The sequence below is a fragment of the Phascolarctos cinereus genome, unplaced genomic scaffold, assembly GCF_003287225.1.
Source record: "Phascolarctos cinereus isolate Bilbo 61053 unplaced genomic scaffold, phaCin_HiC Scaffold_2;HRSCAF=192, whole genome shotgun sequence".
NCBI classification, from domain to species: Eukaryota; Metazoa; Chordata; class Mammalia; order Diprotodontia; family Phascolarctidae; genus Phascolarctos; species Phascolarctos cinereus.
In genome coordinates, this window is record NW_027555625.1 from 48,521,007 (window position 1) to 48,542,729 (window position 21,723).

The following is a 21,723-nucleotide window of genomic DNA, read 5'->3' on the forward strand; positions in this document are numbered from 1 at the left end:
GAAAACAAACAGAACAAATAATCCTGAATATAACTATACTGGAATGGTTTTCTTTCTAGTCTTCTGATCATCTTTATAATGAAGAACTTATTACTTTTGTTCTTTACAATTCAGCATGCTTCCTTTAGTTCAAATATCTTCCTGTCTACAATTTGGCTTTAATCTTGCTGGGAGAAATATTCTTTTTCTGTACAACTTGTGAAAATCGACATCTTATTAACTGTCATAAGAAGTGTTTCAAATTGTAGAAAGTAAAGTGGCACACCAATAGAAAGAACATTGGCTCTAAAGCCAGAGGGGTTCAAAGCTCCACTTCGATGCTTGCTACCTCTATTACCCTGGCCAAGTCACTTATAACCTCACTGCAACTAGGCTTCTTCACTTCTAAAATGAGTTAACTGAAAGAAGTCATTCTCTGAGGTCCCTTCCAGTTCTAGATAGAGGACCCTAAGATCTAAATTCAAGACTCATTTAATTTTATTTTTTAATAAAGCCTCCTAAAATGGAAATCGAAATATATGGGGGTTTTTGAAAAGGAAGATAGCTTTTTACCAAAAACCCCATTCATTTAGCTTTTAAAAGCAATTATATATATACATATATGTATTATATATGTGTGTATGTATATATATATATGTGTGTGTGTGTATATATACACATACATACATATATATATATAATATATATATATAAATTTATGCCAAAAAGCATAGAGGAAACAGACTTTTAGTTCTAGTTAAACTCATATCTTTAAAAACACTCTCAAAAGATATAAAAGAAATCAGTTAGTCAGTTTCTACTTGTGGATTTAATGTGACACCATTAACAAAATTTTAGTGATTTCTTTTATATTTTATGACCCAATACAATTTTAATTATTCAATTAAAATAGCTATGTTTCTGAAAAGATATTTAAAGAAATTTTAGAATCTAGTGGATATTGCTTCACCAGTATCATCTTCTAAGTTTAATTACTAAAAAGTTTGATGGCACACAATTAAATCCACAGAATCTGTTAGAAAATGCCTGACAACACATGAACAGTGACCAGTGCTGTAAAGTTTCTTTGCCATATTTAAAGTTTTTGTGATCCCAACCAGGAAGTCTGTTTACTGCACTACACAGATCAGTGGAAGGCTTTTGTGTACAAGGTACATACATTTAAAAACCACAGTCAAAAAGCTCTAGAACATCAGTAGCATCTCATTTGCAAAGCAACTTTCTGCTTCCTTGTTCTCTTTTTTCCAAACTAGCAAAATCTATTAAAAATACTTTCCTCTGATGGACTTCAAAGACCATTTTAAAGACCAGAGGAACTAAATTATGAAAGAAATCTTAATCCACGAGGAGAGACACATAAACCTCAAGTATATGTATTGCTTTAACTTTTATAAATCAAAACCACTTGATTTCAGCCTTACTAAAGTTGAATCAAAGCTATGTAAAGCAACATACTATGAAGAGAATCTACATACTAACTTTGCTAGCCAAATCTTTACCATCATTTGTTGTCTGCCCTCAATCTTTTATTCGAATATGAATTGAAATTTTGTGCCAAAAATAAGAGACCAGTAAGAGTTTTTTATTTATGTTTTAAGCATATGATCTGGAAGCTCAGCATAAAATATAAACTAAGTGAATTTCAAATTCATTATGTATTTGTACAAGTCTTACATTTAATTCTCTAATTATTTCACCCTGAATCCAGTGAGTATGAAGTCATGCTACCCTGAGTTACACACACATTTTAATATGCAATGAAAAGGTTATAGTAACATGCTACAAAAAGAAAGAGATTTGAGTGTTTTAACCCTGAGTGCTTCTCCAGGTCATGCAAAATAATATATATTTTCTCTTTTAAGCTAACAAAGAGTATCATTTAAAAAAAAATTCAGTCTCAAACACCATTTTTTATCCACAGCTTGGAATTTAACCTTTTGTGTGCAGTTATAGTTATCTTCAAATGGTTCCCATATTTGAAGACAGAATCTATTACAGACAATGCCATTTATAGAAAAGACAATGTGATTGATGTCAAGTCAACAAGCATTTATCAAGCACTTAGGATGTGTCAGGCACTGTTTTAAGCACTTATGTTTTAAACAATAACTGCTCGCTCATAACAGTACATCAAGCAGATGAGCTAAAGAAAATTATATGGCAAAAAATACAAGTTAAAACCTTCTAAAATGAACCCTCAGTTATCCTCCATGATCTTTTTAATCCAAACTTTGCCAGCACTGTTCATGTGGGGCAGCATAGTGTACATAACTCACAGGTTTCTTCAATAAAAATAAAATTAAATGCATACCAGCAGCAACTACAGCTGGAGGAGGCGAGCCTGCCTCACCGCCACTTGTCTGACTCATGGATGCTACAGATGTTTCTCTAGATGGAGGTAACTGTAACTCCTTCGGGAGAAGATCATAGACAGATTCTGGAAAAAGAAAAGCAGAAGAAACAATTAAATATTAAATCAACAAGACTATGTCTTAAAGGTAACAGTAAATAGGGGAAAAGCCCTCTACGTATACAAAAATAGTCAGTGTCTTTATTGGTAAAGGCAGAAAACGACAAGCAACTTATGTAAATGGAAAACAGCTGAATTATGGTATATCAATGCAATCAAATATGCTACTATGACATAAAATTACAAATGTTTAAAAATAAGAAGTATGGGAAAGCATATGAAGTGATGCAAAGAAAGCATAACTGGGCAGTCAAATACACTGATTACAACTGTACAAAAAAAGCAAACAAGTTTTATGAGTACAAACTCAGAAGTGGAGATAAGAGGAAATAACTCTTAATTATTTTAAGTTTAAATTTTTTCTTTTATCAAAATGTAAATAGTTTGGAGTTAATGGTTTTATTTAATTTGGGGTCTCATTCCTCATTTCACTTCTTATTTCCTGAGATTATATTGATAATAAAATTATTAAAAAATAAAATCAACCAACATAATCTAAACAAATAATGGTAGTGCTTTAAGGTTTGCAAAGCACTTTACGAATGTTAACTCATTTGATCCTCACAACAACCTTTTGAGGTAGGAATTATTATCCCTCTTTTACAGATGAGGAAATTGAGGTTTAGAGAGGCCAATGTCTTGCCCGAGGCCACACAACTAGTCTGAGGCCTTTAAAAAAAAATATGCACACACATCAGTTGAAAGAATGGAGAATATTTCTTTTTTCATTCATTTTTTATTTTGAGCTCCAAATTTTCTCCCTCCCTCAGGTACCTCCCCCACCCATTAAGAAGGTAAGCAATATGATACCCAATATACATGTGAAGTTATGCAAATATATTTCTACATTAATTATGTTGCCAAAAAGAAAAAGAATAAAAGTGAAAAAAAAATGCTTCAATCTGCACTCAGAGTTTATCAGTTCTCTCCTCTGGAGGTAGACAGCATTGTTCATCACGAGTACTTTGGAACTGTCATGGATTGCTGTATTAGTCACAGTAGCTAAGTCTTTCATAGTTGATTACTGTTACAATATTGCTGTTTCTGCCTAACATGTTCTGGTTTTGCTCATTTCACTTTGTATCAATTCATGTAAGTCTTCCTAGGTTTTTCTGAAACCAATCCTGTTCATCTTTTTTTTACATCACAATAGTATTCCATCACAATCACATACCTACAAATTGTTCTGCAATTCCCTAATTCCTAATTGGCATATCCTCAATTTCCAATTGACATTATAAAAAGAGTTGTTTTAAATATTTTTTGCATATCTCTTTGGGACTTAGACCTAGTGGTGGTATTGCTGGGTCAAAGGATATGCACAGTTTTATAGGTCTTTGGGCATAGTTCCAAATTGTTCTCCAGCTAATAGGCATTAGTTTACCTATTTTTCAAATCCCACCACAGCACTGTCATTTTCTCTTTCTGTCATGTTGGTCAATATGATAGGTGTAAGGGTACATCAGAGCTGTTTTAATTTGCATTCTCTAATCAATAGTAATTTGGAGATTTTTTTTCATATGACTACTGATAGGTTTGATTTCATCTTCTGAAAACTATATATATACACACACATACGTATGTATGTATATATGTATGTCTGCATGTATGTGTGTATGTCTGTATACATATATATGTGCGTGTGTGTACACATATATATCCTTTGACCATTTATCAATTGTGTAATGGCTCTTTTTTTTAAAATTTGGCTCAGTTTCCTATATATTGCAAAATAAAACCTTTATCAGAGAAACTTGCTGTAAAATTCCCCCTCCAATTTCCTGTTTCCTTCTAATTTTGGCTGCATTGGTTTTGTTGGTGCAAACTTTTTTTAACTTCATGTAATGAAAATTATCCATTTTACCTCCGGTGATCTCTCTCTTTTTGTTTGATCATAAACTCTTTCTTCATCCATAGATCTGACAGGCATTTTTTCCCCTATGCTCCTTTAATTTGCTAATGATATCATCCTTTATGTCTAAATCATGTACCCATTTTGATCTTACCTTGGTATATAGTGTGAGATGTTGGCTAGGCCTAGTTTCTGTCCAACTACTTTTCACTGAAGCATTTTTAAATTCATTTTCCTGATTCTAAATCCAACAATCTATTCACTGTGCCACCCATATGCCTCAATAAATCTCAATAATCTGAGAGACTATTCAGCAGATATCTAATTAATATTCCTAAGTATCTCTCATAAAAAGAACAATATTAATATTCCCAATATATAATAATGCATCTTTTTAACCAGTTTCATTTCTTTTAATGTCATTTCTACCTCTTCTATAAACATATCTAGGATGGTGATGTTAGAAGTCAATTGCAAGTCCTACTTTCCTTGAGAGTCAACAGGTTGTTTTTTTAAAATAAAAACCTTTGCAAATCTTTTCCATATTTCTTGTTTGTCGTCTTCCTTCCAATTTCATCTTAAATGCTCCCAGAATGACTTTGTGTATTTGAGTCTCTTGCCAAGTTCTCTTTAAATTGATTTTACACCCTACTACTTTGCTCTGTAGTTTTTGGTTTTGGGTTTTTGTTGTGGTGGTTATTTTTGGTGGGGAGGGGGAATTACTTGAGGTAATGTTGCTCATAATCTTTTATCATACTTCTCTAAAAGAGTTTACAAATGATCTTATATATTTTAAATTGTCATTACACTTAGCAAGTAAATCAATTGTTTTCTGATTCAGCATTCCACTGCTAGGAATATACTATCTAATATTTATATAGCAGCTACTATGTACCAAGCACATTGGTAAGTGCTATACAAATACTCTTCACAACAACCCTGTAAAGTAGTATTATTATTCCCATCTTAAAGGTGAGGAAACTGAGGAAAACGGAGAGTAAATGATTTGCCCATGGCCATACAACCAGTAAGGATCTGAGGCCACATTTGAACTCAGGTCTTCCTAACTGCCCACTAGCTATCCACAGCACTACCTAAGCTGCTTATCACACCCACACCCACCCACCCACCCTCATCTCTCTCTCTCTCTCTCTCTCTCTCTCTCTCTCTCTCTCTCTCTCTCTCTCTCTCTCTCTCTCTCTCTCTCTCTCTCTCTCCCTTGGGAGAATACCCCAAGGAGGGATATTATCATAAGGAGGTCACTAAAAATATATATATATTTATTAGTAGCACTTTTTTGTAATAACAAAGAACTAGAAACAAAATAGATGGCCATTGACTAAGGAAAAGCTTAACAAATTGTGGTATATGAATGTAATAATCCAATATTATTTATATAATGACTACAATAATGGCAAAATGATAGAAAATCAATGTTACAAAAATCAGTATATAGTAAGGAAACAAGCAATGAGTGCAAACTATTCTTAGCAGAAGCTTTGAAGTAAAGGCTACAAGAAAAAAAGGATCCTAGCTTGAGGGAATAACAAAGTGAATGGAAAGTAAGAATGAGAAGCAAGCAAATGAATTTGTGAATCAGAGAGAAAGAGGAGAGAAGTCTGATGTGGAGAAGTGGATTGGAGCTGAGACCAGGAAGAACTACCAATGTGTGGCAGTTGGTAAAAGTGAAATTTAATCAGCAGCTCCCAGGGCATAGAGGTGGCTGTAAGCCCCATCACGGTCTACACCTTTTAAAAACACTTATTATTATCACTTGATACTGCTAATAAATGTGATGGCCATTAACAATGTTACAAATTGCCAACAACAAGTTTGACCCGGAAGAAGAGACAGAAGTAGATACTTCTCTGCTCCTTTGCAGTGATGATAGACCCAGAGGTATGGGATATAATGTCAGATTTATTTAACATACCAATTGGTTTTGCTAAAAAAATGTTTTTCTCTGCTTCTTTTTCCTATAAAAAATTCTCTGTTATATGGGATGGCTCTCTTGAAGAAAAAGGTAAATGAGGAAACCCATGTGATGGAAAAAAAAAAAAAGAAAAAAGATATCAATAAAAATTTATTTAAAAAAGTAATTAGTTGGGGGCAGCTAGGTGGCACAGTAGACAGAGCACCAGCCCTGAAGTCAGGAGGACCTGAGTTCAAATGTGGCCTCAGCCCAAACACTTGACACTTACTAGCTGTGTGACCCTGGGCAAGTCACTTAACCCCAATTGCCTAAAAATAAAAAAAAAATTAGTTTAAAATGTTTGAAGAGAAACAAAAGATACTTTTAATGGAAAAAGTCACATATGTATATATGAATAGAATTCCCTGAGAGAGAAAGAGTACAAGAGGTAATTTAACAAGGAAAAAGAAAGGAGGTGATAGTTCCATACAATGGTTACTAGATATGCTTCTTTCAGAAAAAAAAATGCTTCCAATTTCATTTTGGGTCCTTGGGCACTAACTGGGAAGCCAGCAGAAGAGGAAATTCATTTATCATTGCTAACAACTACAAACCCCTTAACAAGGTACAAGATGGCTGTACACATGAACAAGATGTTCTCAAGTCAGTGAGTGCCTGTAGTTTTTAGGTGTTAATTGTTACTTCACAAAAGATCTATTCTCATGCCTCACACTGTGGTGGAGAGGCTTGCAGCAAACCTAGGTTCACAAAGGCCATGTCAACTGAACTAAAGCTCTTGGCAGGTTCTAATAAGATGAAAAGGCACTGGACATGGGCCCAGACAGACCATGAACTACTTGGGAAAAGGCTCATCATGAGGAGGCTGGCAACAAATGATAAATACTTTTAGCCACAGTGACCCATAAAATCAAAATTTTTGACTCTCATTTCTGCAAGTCCTTTGTGTTTGCTCAGTGAAAGGGGAGGGGGGTGAGGTGAGAGGACAGGCTAAGGAATATATAATTCCTAGAAAATCTAAAAACACAATCTCCTTAGAGAAGTGAATAAAGGGAAGGCTTCACAGAAGAGATGGCATTTAAGTTTTAAAAGACTTGTAAAAATCAACAATCAAAAAGGGAGAGAATAAAACATTCCAGGAACTGGGAATAGAATGAGCAAAATAAAAAAGGCAGCAAAGCAGAGGATATGCTTAGGGGCAAAGAAGAGAACACATCTGCAGAAATATAGTGTGTATAAATGGTGAATAATATGAAATATGGCTGATAAGGTAGAGTGGTACCTTATTAAATGCCTTTATTGGGTAGGCACTAGCTAACCATTGAAGATTTCTGGGCAGAGCAATAACTGGCAGAGCTATAAAGGACAGGTGGAAGGCAGGAACACCTGGTTAGGAGATAAGTAAAACAGACTAGGTAATAAAGGAGGGCATCTATACTAGGATTGTGGCAAGAAGACTACAAAGGAAGGGAAGGATGCAAGAAATGTTATGGAGAGAGAATTAACCGAGCATTAATAGAGTGCCTATGATGTGCTAGGTGCTGAGGATACAGATATAATGAATGAAACAATTCCTACTCTCAAAGAGCTTATATTCTTAACGTGGAACACAAGTTACACACACACACACACACACACACACACACAACACAGAATGACCCAGAAGTCCTCCCAAGTGTTCACCACAGGATGTTCATTCACCCAACATGCTAGAGGCCTTTCACATTTTCATAATGTGACTAACCCATATTCTTATCCTGTCCCTATAATGCAATGATAGCAGTTTTCATTCTTGCTCTTCTTCAGAGTTCCTTCTTAGTTATGTTATGCAGCCTGCTCTCACACCCTGTGTGACTTTCCATTGCTCTCTGTGTGATGCTCATCTTTAGTTCTTCAGAGGCAGTGGTATTCCAGGACTTGTTTCCATACGGCAGTAACAGTAAAATACTAGCATTAAAAAGATGAGCCTTTGTTTCCATGGGAAACATGGGAATCAACAAAATGTTTTGTAATTTCTCAAAAGCAATCCAGCCCACTTTGCTCTTCTTTTTAAACTTTGGCCCCAGCTCACCGCCCATCTGTACTACTGCACATACACATATTGTTGGACAAGCTCTTTAATGGAGATACTTAACCTTCTTTCGGCGTCATTTTCTGTGTGTGTGTGTGTGTGTGTGCGTGCGCGTGCATGCGCGTGTGTCCTTCGGCAGCCCAGCAAAAGCTATGGACTCCTTCTCAGGATGTTTTTAAATGCATAAAATAAAATACACAGGATTATGAAGGAAATTGAAATAGTTGCCAAAAATATTAAAAACAAGTTCATGAGCCATCAAGAACCTCAACTCTAAAGGATATCCACCCAAATTGCTATACATTGAAATATGAGGAAGACATACTCTTTATCCACTTGTTTTTTACAAACACCTTTGAGTGATTACAGAATTCTCCTAGGACACTCTGCAATGTCTTGAAGTTTAAAAAAATTAACATCATCCATAAATGGGTGTATCTTACCATCTGAAAATCCTTCCTTGATCTGGACTTGATTCCCTCTAGCACAGTGGTGAATACTTTTTATAAGCATATTTCCTTGCTCTACATTTCACCTGATGATTATCAGAAAATTACTAAACAAACTAATTTCTGTTATAACATCTTCCAAGGCATCTTCCTTGATCTTGATATGTAGATGAGAGATACCTTATTGTAAAAGGGCCTATAAAATAACATTTTGTTCTATGACATCCAGTGCTATTTCATAACCAACAAACAATAAGTATAATGGGAAATTATATTCTTTAAAATTTTCAGTCAATTGTGAGATGGCAAAAATATGCCCCACTGTTGAACATCATTTGTAAAAGCCTGCTGTTTCCTACCAGTACCCTCATTATTAAAAGGTGCCCTCAATTCACATATAGATGACTCATAAAGATTTTATATAGATCAGAGAGTAGGAATGAAGGCTGACAGTTGCTGATGTTTTCTGGGATACTTTTTCTTTTTCTTTCAATCAATGAGGTCCGAAAAAGTTGGGTTTTTTTTCTTCCCAGCCAAAGACAACGTTTATTAGAACATCCATCATATTGGGCAGACTCTTAAGGAGTCTGAACACGAGTAAGTAGTGGCTAGATTATAAGAATCCCAGCCAAAGTTTTTTTTTTAAAACCTTTGGTATCTTCTCTTCCTTTAGAAATCTTATAAATGGGTTTCTCAATGACCTCAAAATTGTATTGCCTCCAGCACAGATTTCTTCTCACTCTATATTGATCCAATCTGGATGGTATTCCTATGACTTTAAAAGAACTAAAATAAAAATAATCTAAATGGCAATAGGAAAAAGCCTAAGAAGACTGAATGATGTCACCAAATATAACCTGGATTCAAGAAGTAACTTGAAAAGAACTTAAACAGGAAAACACATGACAAGAAAAGAAAGTTTGGCAGTAATATTAAAAATAAAGGATAATAGATATCCAAACTGAGTGAATATGTTGGTACCACTCAATACTGAAAATGAGAAGAATGTTTCAAGTATCTTAAGTAGAACCTCTATTAAGCACACGTGGAAGGATATGGACAACAATTAATGAGCATGAGGTATGGAGAAATTGTGATCAGTACAGACTGAAAATTTGGGGAATTTTTTTGGAGGGGGTGGGTGGGGCCAATCAACACCACACATTTTCATCTGTGGTATGAAACTCTCCACTGATGCAATCTGACGCCTGTTCTACAATTTATGGGCTTACGTTAAATTATTTGCCCAGGATGACAGAACCAATATAGGCAGCGTTGGGACTTTAACTCAGGTCTTCCTTATTGCTTCACAGCTCCCTATTAGGTGTAGGCAGTTTCCATGAAATCATGGATCCAAAGTACTAAAGTAAATCAATTTTTGTATCTCAGACTGGAGAATATACCTCTTTAAAAAAATTAAACTTATATAATAAAACCTACAACTATTGACACCCTTTTCATAGTACCAGCTTTTGTACTTTCATAGCAATTTTATTTCTCCAAAATAAAAACCATCACTGACTATTTAAAATATCCTCTGGGCAGTAAAATCTGTTAGAAGAGGCCTTCTGGAAGCAGCTGACTGCAGAAAAAAGAACCAACTTTGTACCAAATATCTCTGATAAGGGATATTAGAAATACAGAGACTACGAATATAAATATATAAGATCAAAAGCCATTCCTTAACAGATGAATGGTCAAAGAATATGAACAAACAGTTCCCAAAAGAATTGCAAACCATTAACAACCATATGAAAGAAAGCTCTAAAATCATGAACAAATGCAAATCAAAACAATCTTGAGGTTTCTACTCATACCCATCCAACTGGCAAAGATGACAAAAGACAAGAATGATCAAGATTGCAAGGGTTATGGAAAGAGATACACTAATGCATTGCTGATGCAGCTGAAAACTGGTTCAACCATTCTGGAAAGCAACCTGGAATTGTACAAATTAAGTTACCAAATTAAACTGTAAGATCCTCAAGGGACTGCCTTTGGCCTTTCTTTGCAATCCCTAGCATTTAGCAGGAAGCTTGGTGCTTCAGTGTAGAAGTAGGTGCTTCACTGATGGACTAAATATTCATACCTTCACAGATGCCACTGCCAATCATATGCTCCAAGGAGGACAGAAATATATCTAGAGAAGCATTTTTTGTGGTAGCAAACAACTTGAAACAAAGTAGATGCCCCATCAATTAGGGAATGGCCAAACAAGTTATGATAAATGAATGTAACAGAATATTGCAGTTCTATAAAAATTTATGAATATGATGGACACAGAGAAGCACAAGACGACATACGAACTGATACAAAGTGAAATAAGCAGAACTAGAAAAACAATGACTATGACAATGCAAATGGAAAGAATCACCACAAAGCAATCAAAACAATGTTGTAAAATTATTATATATAAAAAAAAAAGCTGGGCCCCAAAGAAGAGACATAAGAAGACACCACCCATTCTTTTGCAGAGGTAGGTTTCTATGGGTGTGGGAAATTGTACATAACATCAATTTTTTTCAATGTGTTGACTGGTTTCGTGATTTTTTCCCCCCTCTTCTTGTTTCCTTTCAATTTTTGTTTCAAGAGATTTCGGGGGGGGGCAGAAGAAATACAAACATTAGTAATACAAAAAAGATCAATAAAAAGCTTTTCTTTTAATGGCCTTTAATATTCAAATAATATGCCCATTGTCAAGGCATAAAGTTTAAGTGAATTGCCAAATATCCAATAAAATATGATAACCTAAAAATATCATTGTCTGTATGATATGATATAATTAAAAATAGGTAAATCGAAATATAGAATATAACTCTTTTGCCAAACACTGATTCTTTCAATCTATGAACTTAAAATGTTCTTCCTAACTTTGATGTAGATAGTGAGAGGAAAAAAGTTCATGAAGGACATTTAAAGTTAGAATAAATCTATTTTGTATCATTTTCATTCAGCATAAATATTTAACTTAATAGTTCTTTTTCAAAAGCCCATGTAATATTATTGTCAAATAAATGAAATTTTTATCCTCAAAGCATTTGGTGAATTTAGCTTCACTTTCAATATAACATCCTGTTGTCAACTCATACTTGAAAAACAATACTATTCAATGTGATGTGTTAATAAAATACCTTAAAATTAAATATATATATATATACACATATATATACACATATACACACACATACATCCATGCATGCATGTATGCATATACACACACACACACATATGTAAAACACCCTGACTAAAACCTTGGCTTATAATGAAACATGATAGAGGTTTTCAGTAAATAACTTCTGTCCCACAAAGAGTTTAAAAATCAAGTGAGCTTAAATAAAGTTATATCAGCAAATGTACATTTTAGAGCAATTTTATCTTCTCAATCCACAAAGAAACTGATACCTTAATAGTTCCCAATGCCATAAAATAAGAGAACATACACAATTTAGTTTTGTGTCTATGTCAGACAAAGAGTCACAAAGTAATTTTTAAAAGAAGAACATATTCGGAAAATACCTATCAATTGCATATTGTTTAAGGCTTTAGTCAAAACACAGATATGTTAGTGAAACTCCACTCACTGACTTACTTAATTACAATGATAAAACCACTGGACCACTCTGCTGACTCAAACACTAAAAAATTACAAAATTTCAGTCCTAGAAGGGACATCAAGATCAACTCATAACTGGGAAAGAATCCCCTTCATAATGTACCCAACAAGTAGTCATTCAACTTTTGTTGAAGACCTCCAGTGAGGCAGAACCTACTGTCTCCTAGGCATCCCACTCACTTGTGCATAATTCTGTTTTGCATAGTCTAGAGGTGGGGAATCTGTGGCCTTCTAGTTCCTCAAGTGCCGCCCTTTGACTGAATCCAAATTTCACAGGACAAATTGCCTTAATAAAAGGATTTGTTCTGTAAAACTTGGACTCAGTCAAAAGGCCACATCTGAGGACCTTAGAAGGCCACAGGTTCCCCACCCCTGGTACAGCCCGTTAAATAAGCTTATATCAACCTTTGTAGTTTCTACTCATTGCTCCTAGTTCTGCTCTGTAGACAAACAGAACAAGTTTAATCTTAACAGCCGTTCAAATATCTGAAAAACAGATATAATGTTTCCTTTGAATCTGTGATTTTTCTCTTCTCTAGGCTAAATATTCCCAGGTCAATCAATCAATAGGATTGGATTTACTGGATACCTACTATGTGCCAAGCATAACAGGTCCTTCAACCATTCATGCCATATATGGCATGAACTTGAGGTCCTTCACCATCCTAGTTATGCGCTATTCTTTATCCTTTACAGAATGTATTTCACAAAACACACTACAGAATAGAATTTATATCAGAGAAACATGACAAACACAGATAATTTGGAAGTAAACACAGGTCGCCTGTCTCAAACAATCGAGACTGGTTTAACATCTTTAATGATAATTAAGCATCCTTAAAAACACTAATGAAAAATTTGATATTAGAGATACATAGAATCATATCCAGAATCCATTTGATAAAATGTACCTCAAACAAAAATCCCTTAAGTCTTCATCCTACATTTTCTTAAAGACCTCCTCTAACTGATGCTGAGTGAAGTGAGCAGAACCAGGAAAACGTTATACACAGTAACAGCCACGTTATGACTAAAGTTGATAGACTTAGCCCTTCTCAGCAATGCAAGGATCTAAGACATCTCCAAAGGTCTCATGATGGAAAATGCTATCCACATCCAAAGAAAGAACTATGGAGTTTGAATGCAGATTAAAGCATACTATCTGATATTTTTTTCTTCTGTTTTGTTTTGTTTTCTCTTTCTTGTGGTTCCTCCTATTGGTTCTAATTCTTCCTTACAACATCACTAATGTGAAAATATGTTCAATAGGAATGTATATGTATAGCCTATATCAGATTGCTTGCTGTCTTGGGGAGGGAGGAGAAAAATTTTAAACTCAAAAGCTTATGAAAGTGATTGTTGATAAATCAAAATAAATTTTAAAAAATTTTTTTTAAAAAAAGAACTCCTCCAAGAGAAGTGACCCGTTACTGCCTGAAGCAGTCCATTTGCCTTCCAGACAGCTCTAATTGGAAGTTTTTCTTGTTATCAAGTCAAAGTTTGCTTCTTTTCACCATCTATTTATTCTCCACTAGCTCCTATTCTCTGCGGCAAAACCAATAAATCTAATCTCTCTCCCATGTGAAAGTCTTTCTTAAACAAAGCTGGTCTCTTCCACAGGCTAAACATCCCCAATTCTTTCAATTTATGTTCATATGGCATTATACTGAGATATCAAATGGGATGAGAGGGGTAGACTAGATAATCTCTTAAATTCCTAAAAGCCTTGATTTATGAGGCTATTAATGACTCCACCATTCTGGATGCATTCTTCTGAATACCTTTCAGTTCATCAAGGTCTTTTCCTAAAATTTGGTGCCCAGACTAAACACTGTACTCCAGATGTGATCTGATCAAGACATACCTTCTCTGTAGTTCCAGACAACAAACTATGCTTCGCTTAATGTAAACATAAGTCCACTAAAGGTATTATACTAAAGATCTCCTTCCAAGGTGAAATGTGCTGAACATATTACCTGTACATGTTAAGCTATACATTAATGATTATTACTGGGGCAGCCCATTCAACCAGTTCCAAATCCATTTACTAGATATTATTGTATAACCCAAATCTCTCCACCTTTTCCCTAAGATTAGCATTACCAACTCAAAGGTTTTGCACAGTCTATATCATATATCCAGCATTCCCCTCATCTACTAGTCTAGATACCAGAAAAGTAAATGTGGTTAGTTGAGCATGACCTATTTAGATAAAGCCAGGCTGGCTTTTAGTGAATGCTGCTTTCCTTTTTCTAGGTGTTCACTAATCATTCCTTTAGTAATATACTCTAGAATTTTGCTAGAAATAAAAATCTCACGTTTGAGCCTATGGTTTGAAAACTGCATTTTCTTCCCTTTTTTAAAAAAATTGAGGGGCAGCTAGGTGGCACAGTGGATAAAGCACCGGCCCTGGATTCAGGAGGACCTGAGTTCAAATCTGGCCTCAGACACATAACACTTGCTGACTGTGTGACCCTGGGCAAGTCACTTAACCCCACTGCCTAGCTAAAAACAAACAAAAAAACCCAACAAAACAAAAAAATAACTATAAGGTGATACATCTGAACTGCGTTAGACTGCCTTTCTCTGATTATTATAGTCCGGACAATTTTTCAGGTTATTACTGTTCATTTGTTTCTTCTGTTGAGAACAGTGCTGTACAATGGAGATAGGACTGGATTTAGAACCAGGAGACCTCAGTTTGACCCTAGCTCTGCCTCTTTCCTTCTTTAGGCCTCCGTTTCTTCATCTGTAAATTGAAAAAGTTAGACCAGGCAGTTTCTATGGTCCATGAAAATGGAATGAAACTTACTCTCATTAAAATGTATAATGATATTCTTACAAACTATGATGTATCCTTAATTGTAAGAAATATTGTGGCAAAGACTTTTTTATCTGTTTCTATCCTTTGTATTCTGGATGTATTGTTTTCTAATGTAGAAAAACAACCTTTGTATAATCAATCCATTTATTTTGTCTCCTATAACCTGTATTTATTGAATAGAAACTTTCTTTTGCTTCAAAATTATAATTGATGTTATCAATCCATTTCTTTTTAATGTTTAATGATAAATGATTCATTTGGAATTTATTGTGGTATTTCCTATGAGGTGTGGCTCTAATCCAATTTTTCATCCTACTACTATTTTTAACAGCTTTTTATTGAATCCTGATGCCCTCCCTCAATGTTTTTTTATTTGAGCTATACTGGGCTATATATAGCACCAGGTGCTCAATGTTTAGGCCTCCAATCCTGTAATATTTTACATATTAGCTTTTCTGCATCTTCACTCTCATTCATTCCTCCCCCAACACTTTTTTACTCTCTTAACATTTTGCTTTCTTTATAAAGCTTATGGCACTTACCATTTGATATTTTGTCTATTATTTCTCTTCATATCTTACCTCCCCAAGTAGATTCTTTGTGACATATGTATCTGGGTGTATGTATATATACACATGTACATGCATGTACACATATACTCATACACATGTATATTTGTTTCTGGCCTCCAACAAGCTTTAGAATGCCTTACACACAGTATACATTCAATAAATATTTAAGGAATTAATAAATTAACATCATTACTATTTAACAAATTCTGATAATACTTGATGCCCTATTTCTCTTTCTATTCTTTCAACTATTGCTTAAGATTCACACCTGCAAATTTAACATATTTATTTCTCCATCTTATAATAATGATAATAGTGTCACCAACATACATATTTTTAAGGCCTGCAAAGTACTTTGCAAATATTATCCGACTTTGTTCTCATGGCCCTGGGATGTAGATGCTATTATTATTCTCATTTTACAGATGAAAAAACTGAGGCAGATGGAGATTGCCCAGGATCACACAGCTAGTAAGAACCTGATGCTAAATTTGAACTCAGGTCTTATTGACTCCAGTTCCAGCACTCTATTCACTGTGCTACCTACTGATATCAAATCTTGACACGTGCCAGTAAACCATTCTTAAATTTTTCAGGTGTTTTCCTGAAATTATTCTTTATTCAATGACCACGTTAGAATTAATTTTCATAATTTTGAATAGTATAAAGAGACAAAGATTTCCCCTCTCTGTCCTTAAACTATTGTCACTGGAATCTAAATCAAAAATCTTATTTGTTTCTCTCAGCCAGAGACTTTCTGGGAATATTTCTCTAGCAATCTAAGCCTTGCTTAGAAATGCTTTCACACTGAAGCTTAAAATAATTGATTATTAGATCAATCATTAATTTGATAAAGGTGAGGTTGAAAGAAGAGAGGAAAATCAAAGCTCACAGGAAAGGAAGAGGGGAAGGGGAGTAAAAGTATGGTATACTAGAAAGAACTGTGGTTTGAGGGTCAGGAGTCCTAGACTTTAAAGTCCCAACAATGCTACTTACTGCCTGAATAAGAGTAAATGACCTCTAAGCTTCTCTCTGATGACCTCGAAGCTCTAAACTCTCTGAATTACTACTAGAGAGTAACCTGATTTTTCAATGACAGATAGTATTCCTGTTTTCTCCTTCCCCACTTTTCCTAGATTCTCCTGATCATAGCACTTATGCTTTCCAAGTTTTTCCTAGTCCTCAAGGCAGGATGCCAAGGACAAAGGGAGAAGAGTTTCTCTAGGCTTCCCCAAGTAAAAGATAGACAGACAAAGGCTTAAGCAGATAATGTTGGCCTTCCCCACTGGGGGCCTGGAGTAGTGAAAGTGGAGAGGTAGGCTGGGCAGCAAGACTGTTTAGATCCATCACCAACTTTTCCAGAAATGACATTCAATGTCCCAGGCTTGTAAAGCACTGATTTTTTTTAAAGATCAATTTGCTTTTTTTACTTTCATTCCACTTACTTTCAAACAACAAACAAAAACTAAGCATTGAGGTATTTTTATCCTTTGTGGCAAGCAGACAACTTAGTAGAAAAATGGTGGTGAGTCAAAGGGACTGCTTTATTCTGTAATCAAAGACATTTTAATAAAAACAGATAAATGTATGTTTTTGAAGTTAAATATATTATTACTATGACAGGAAATGATGAAGTAAAACTTTCAGACTTAAAAAAAAAAAGATTTTTTAAAGGTAAGCTGATTTTCTTTAAACTTCATTGTAAAGTTACCCCTAGGAATCTGAAAGAGTTAACACTTCCAAAAACACCTAGAGGACAATTTGGGCATAAAATACCTAAGGTAAGCACAAGATCTGGCTCCCTATTAACTGTCAATAAGCTAGTAGATCCCAAGGTGACAGTTTCACCTTAGATATTCTGAAATAGATTACTTGGCAATTCCATTGGGCCAACATAGTTCTCCATTGAAAAAAGACAGCATTCATTCTCTGTTAAAAATACTTCAAGCTTAACAGTCATCACAGTTGGCATCTCCAACTGGAAAAATGAACTGGTTGCATGTCTGCCAGATATTAAGTTTCTAAAAGATTATGTAGGGCAAGAATAACTAGTAGGTAATGTTCTATGTTTCAATAACTTCTCTTCATCTAACTATAATCCAGGGTGCTAAGCAATGCCAGCACATATTTATCTATATCACATCTTGCAAGTTATTTTAGGAAAATAATACAGTCTACCCATTAAAGAATAATGAAATTATCCTCTTAATATGTAGCAGCAAATATCTCATAGAATCAAGAAAATTTTTTAAAAACTTAAGTCTAATGCAAGCTCTGAAGTTGTACTTATTTGTCACTCTGGTATTATTTTTACCCTGTAAAAAGCATTCTGATCATGTTCTAATGACTTCAATTTCTTAAGAATGACTAATTAATTAATTTAGGTGATTAATTTCAATGTGAGTTATTTGTATACATGCTATTAAATTGTTCTAGCTGTACTCGAAAAGAGAAAAATTTCAAAGGCCACAGGGAGGAGCTAAATACTACTAAGTGCATATTAGTGTTTCTTTATTGCTTTGAAAGATCATAAGCAATTTTACTTTAATGGGCACACCATTAAAAATCCACTCTTTATTTCTCATATAAATCCACTCATTTCCCCGAAGAAGTCAGGTTTAAGAGTCTGCTTACAGGACTACATATACTTTCCTTAATTTAAAGTTATATGTATATGAATATGCATGTGTGTATACATATAGATGAATATGTTTGTATATGGATGCATAAACAGGAAGTCCTCCAATACCTTATCATGGGGAAGAGATGACTGGATTCTTTACAGCCTATGCCAGTAGAACACAACATCTGGCACAGTACTCCCAACCAGGAAAGACTTCAAGTGTGAGACTAGAACTGTCTGGAAAGGCTTTGAAGGAACGATCTTTTGTCTGAAGACCAGCCTAGCCAATCAAGTTCAGATAGCTACTGAACTTACTACAGTAACTCTTAAAACCCAGGTAACAAAGGTAATTCAAGAATTACAATCTATAACTAAAAAAGGGAGAACCCACAATTAGAATACAGAGTCTCAAAATATTAATACAAGTGATATTTAATTTTTACTACTCCTAATGAAAATATTCTTTAGAATGCAAAATTTAAATGAACAAAACTTTTTGTTGTTATTTAGGTGGCAAAATAGATAAAATGCCAGACTTAGAGGCAAGTAGAACTAAATTCAAATCCTACTTAATAGCTCTGTAAGGATATTAACCTGTCTGCCTCAATTTCCTCATCAATAAAATGGGGATAATCAGGACATATCTCCCAGAGGCGTTACAAGGGGAAAATATTTTTTATAAAGTGCTTTGCAAAACTTAAATGGCGATAAGAATGCTATTATTGTTTTTATTCCACAAGGAGAAAGCCCATTAAAAAGTACAAAAATATTAAATTTTAATTTTATTTAGAATGGCTACAAAATTATAGCAAATAAGCCAAACAGTCCACAGAAACGCAAATTAATACAATATGATTTGCAAATTGCTTTAAATTAAAAACAAAAACATTTGGGCTACCTTTTAAACATAAGAACAAGGAAAAGACTGTTTTAACTTCATAAACACATTTTTTAAAGTATGTAATCTATACCTTCAATACAGAAAAGGTCACTGATAATGACATTAAAGAGCAAGCACAGATCAAGGACCAAGGACCAAGCACAGATCCCTGGACACCCCACTCCAAATTTTCTGCCAAGCTGAATATCAAACCATTAAAGACTACTTTGAGTCTGGCCATTTAACCAGTTTCAAGTCCACTTAATCGGAGCACATTTCTTTGACCTGTCTATAAAGATATTTACAACAGCAGAAGGTACAGTTTCACAAGTTCTCACAAAAAAAAAAATAAGTCAAATGTTTTCTTTGCTGATATAAACAACATTAAATACACCTTGGTTCAGAATTCTTTCTTTTGTTTAAAACTGTATGTTTTCCCTTCTATCCTCCCTTCCTTGGTTTTGGAAATCTCTATTATTAATTACCTTTTCTGTCACTTGTGAACTTTCTAAAAATAGTGAACTCCCTAAGCCTAGACCAGAGATCTTTGGCAATATACTTTAGATTCTACTAACAGGAAAAAAGAATGCTTTAGACTTGGAACTTAAAAAAGAATCTCCTAAATTAAAAGAGATTAAACATTCTGGCAAAATGGTAGAGGCAAAGGCTTCTGTGCAAACTCTGGCAGAATCTAGCAAGCTGGAAAGCCTCCAAGTACTAGCCTGGTGATGGAACATCACTACTATCTAACCACCAGACTAGCTAGACGCAGAAAGGTTTAATAATGTGCTGCCTGAAAGGTTATAATTTTTTTTTTAGTTATGGCACATCTCAAAGGCCATTTGCTAAATTACAGAGGGACTGTAAACTTTAGTGAATGAAATATGCATACCAATAAAATAGATTCTTTAAATACTGAAAGAGATTCTAGGTGGTTAGAAGGGCTTCCCAATAATGATTTTGAAAGTACAAAACTAAGCCCAAAAGGCAAATCCTAATTCAAGTACCTACTGTGGACATAATGTAGCAGTATAATTCAGAAAAATAAAAAAATTAATGAAATGAAAGGATGTGGCCAGACTCACCAGTGTTTCTATACGCTGTAACCATAGAACTAAAAAGATATAACACGGCCAATGTGGGAATTTGTTTTGCTTAACTTTGTTTTTTCTTCTTTCTTTCTTTCTCAATGGTAGGTGAGAGGGATGTGGAAAGGAGGTAAGGCAAATCTTTATTTTTAAAAAATTGATTTAAAAAACAAAGCAGATATACAAGGTTAAAAAAAAGATTTATATGACAATATATGCAATATCACTCTAGGGATCATTAGTTCATAGGATCATAGACATGACCATAGAGGTCATCTAATCCAATGTTCTCTTTTTACAGATGAGGAAACTGAGAAAATGACTTACCCAAGATCACACAAGAAGAGTCAAGATTTGAACTCAGTTATCTAGCTCCAAATCTATTGTTTTTTACCCCACACCATTCTAAGATCAAGAGGAAATCATTTGTCCTTTAATTTCCACCTGACTCTGTGGTTTACAATAATTAAAAATAATAATAGTAATAATAATAACAACAGCATTTATTTTGTGCCTAACATGCTCCAGGCACTGTGCTAAGTGCTTTACGAATATTATTTAATTTGATCTTCACAACAACCCTGGGAGATAGGTACTATTATTATCCTCATTTTACAGCTGAGGAAACTGAGTTAAACAGAGGTTAAGTGACTTGCCCCAGCCACTACAGCTAGTTAGTATCTGAAGCCAAATTTGAACTCAGGTCTTCCTGACTCCAGCCCATTCACTGCTCTACCTAGCTACTCAATTACAAACAAGGCAGCCAAAACCCCTCAAAAAGGTCTCATTTAACAAATAAGAAAAGCTAAGTGGATAAAGAATGTCTGTTTTCCAGATTATGACAACCTGTATGGACAACCTGTAGAGCTCATCCATTACTATAAATTTGGGAAAAATAGAAATGGATAATGGGTAGGGTTTAAAATTTAAGGAAGAAAGTGGGCTGGATTGTGTTCAGAATTGCAAATTTTATTCAATAACTTCTGAAGGCATTTAAATTGTATAGGTTCAAAATATACAGAAATTATGGGTCCAAATAGATTGCCTTTGTGAAAGGGGTTCAGTTGCAGATGTTTAAGATATAGAGTAAAAACATAAATGCATTTATTTCTGGCCTGCATTCTACCAAAACGCCACAAATTTGTACTTTCCCTAAGCCTAGATATTATGGACATACTGGGGGGAGAAAAGGACCACATAATTATTAAACACTTTTGGAAACCATTGGAAGAACAGAAGTGAAAGAGCAAGGCAAGGGCAAAGTAAATAGGGACAGAATGGACAATTTGATTACAGGTATATAAAACTGAAAAGATTATGCACAAACAAAATCAATGCAATTACGAATAGA

The 21,723-nt window shown here is 34.5% G+C and overlaps 1 protein-coding gene across 1 annotated transcript in view; it reads right to left on the reverse strand.

The window, feature by feature from the left end:
- The window catches only part of NFAT5 (nuclear factor of activated T cells 5), a 145,150-nt gene that overhangs the window by 86,190 nt on the left and 37,237 nt on the right, over positions 1-21,723 (reverse strand). The window contains 1 exon segment of the mRNA XM_020989080.2: positions 2,312-2,437. Coding sequence (XP_020844739.1) covers positions 2,312-2,437 — 126 coding nt within the window.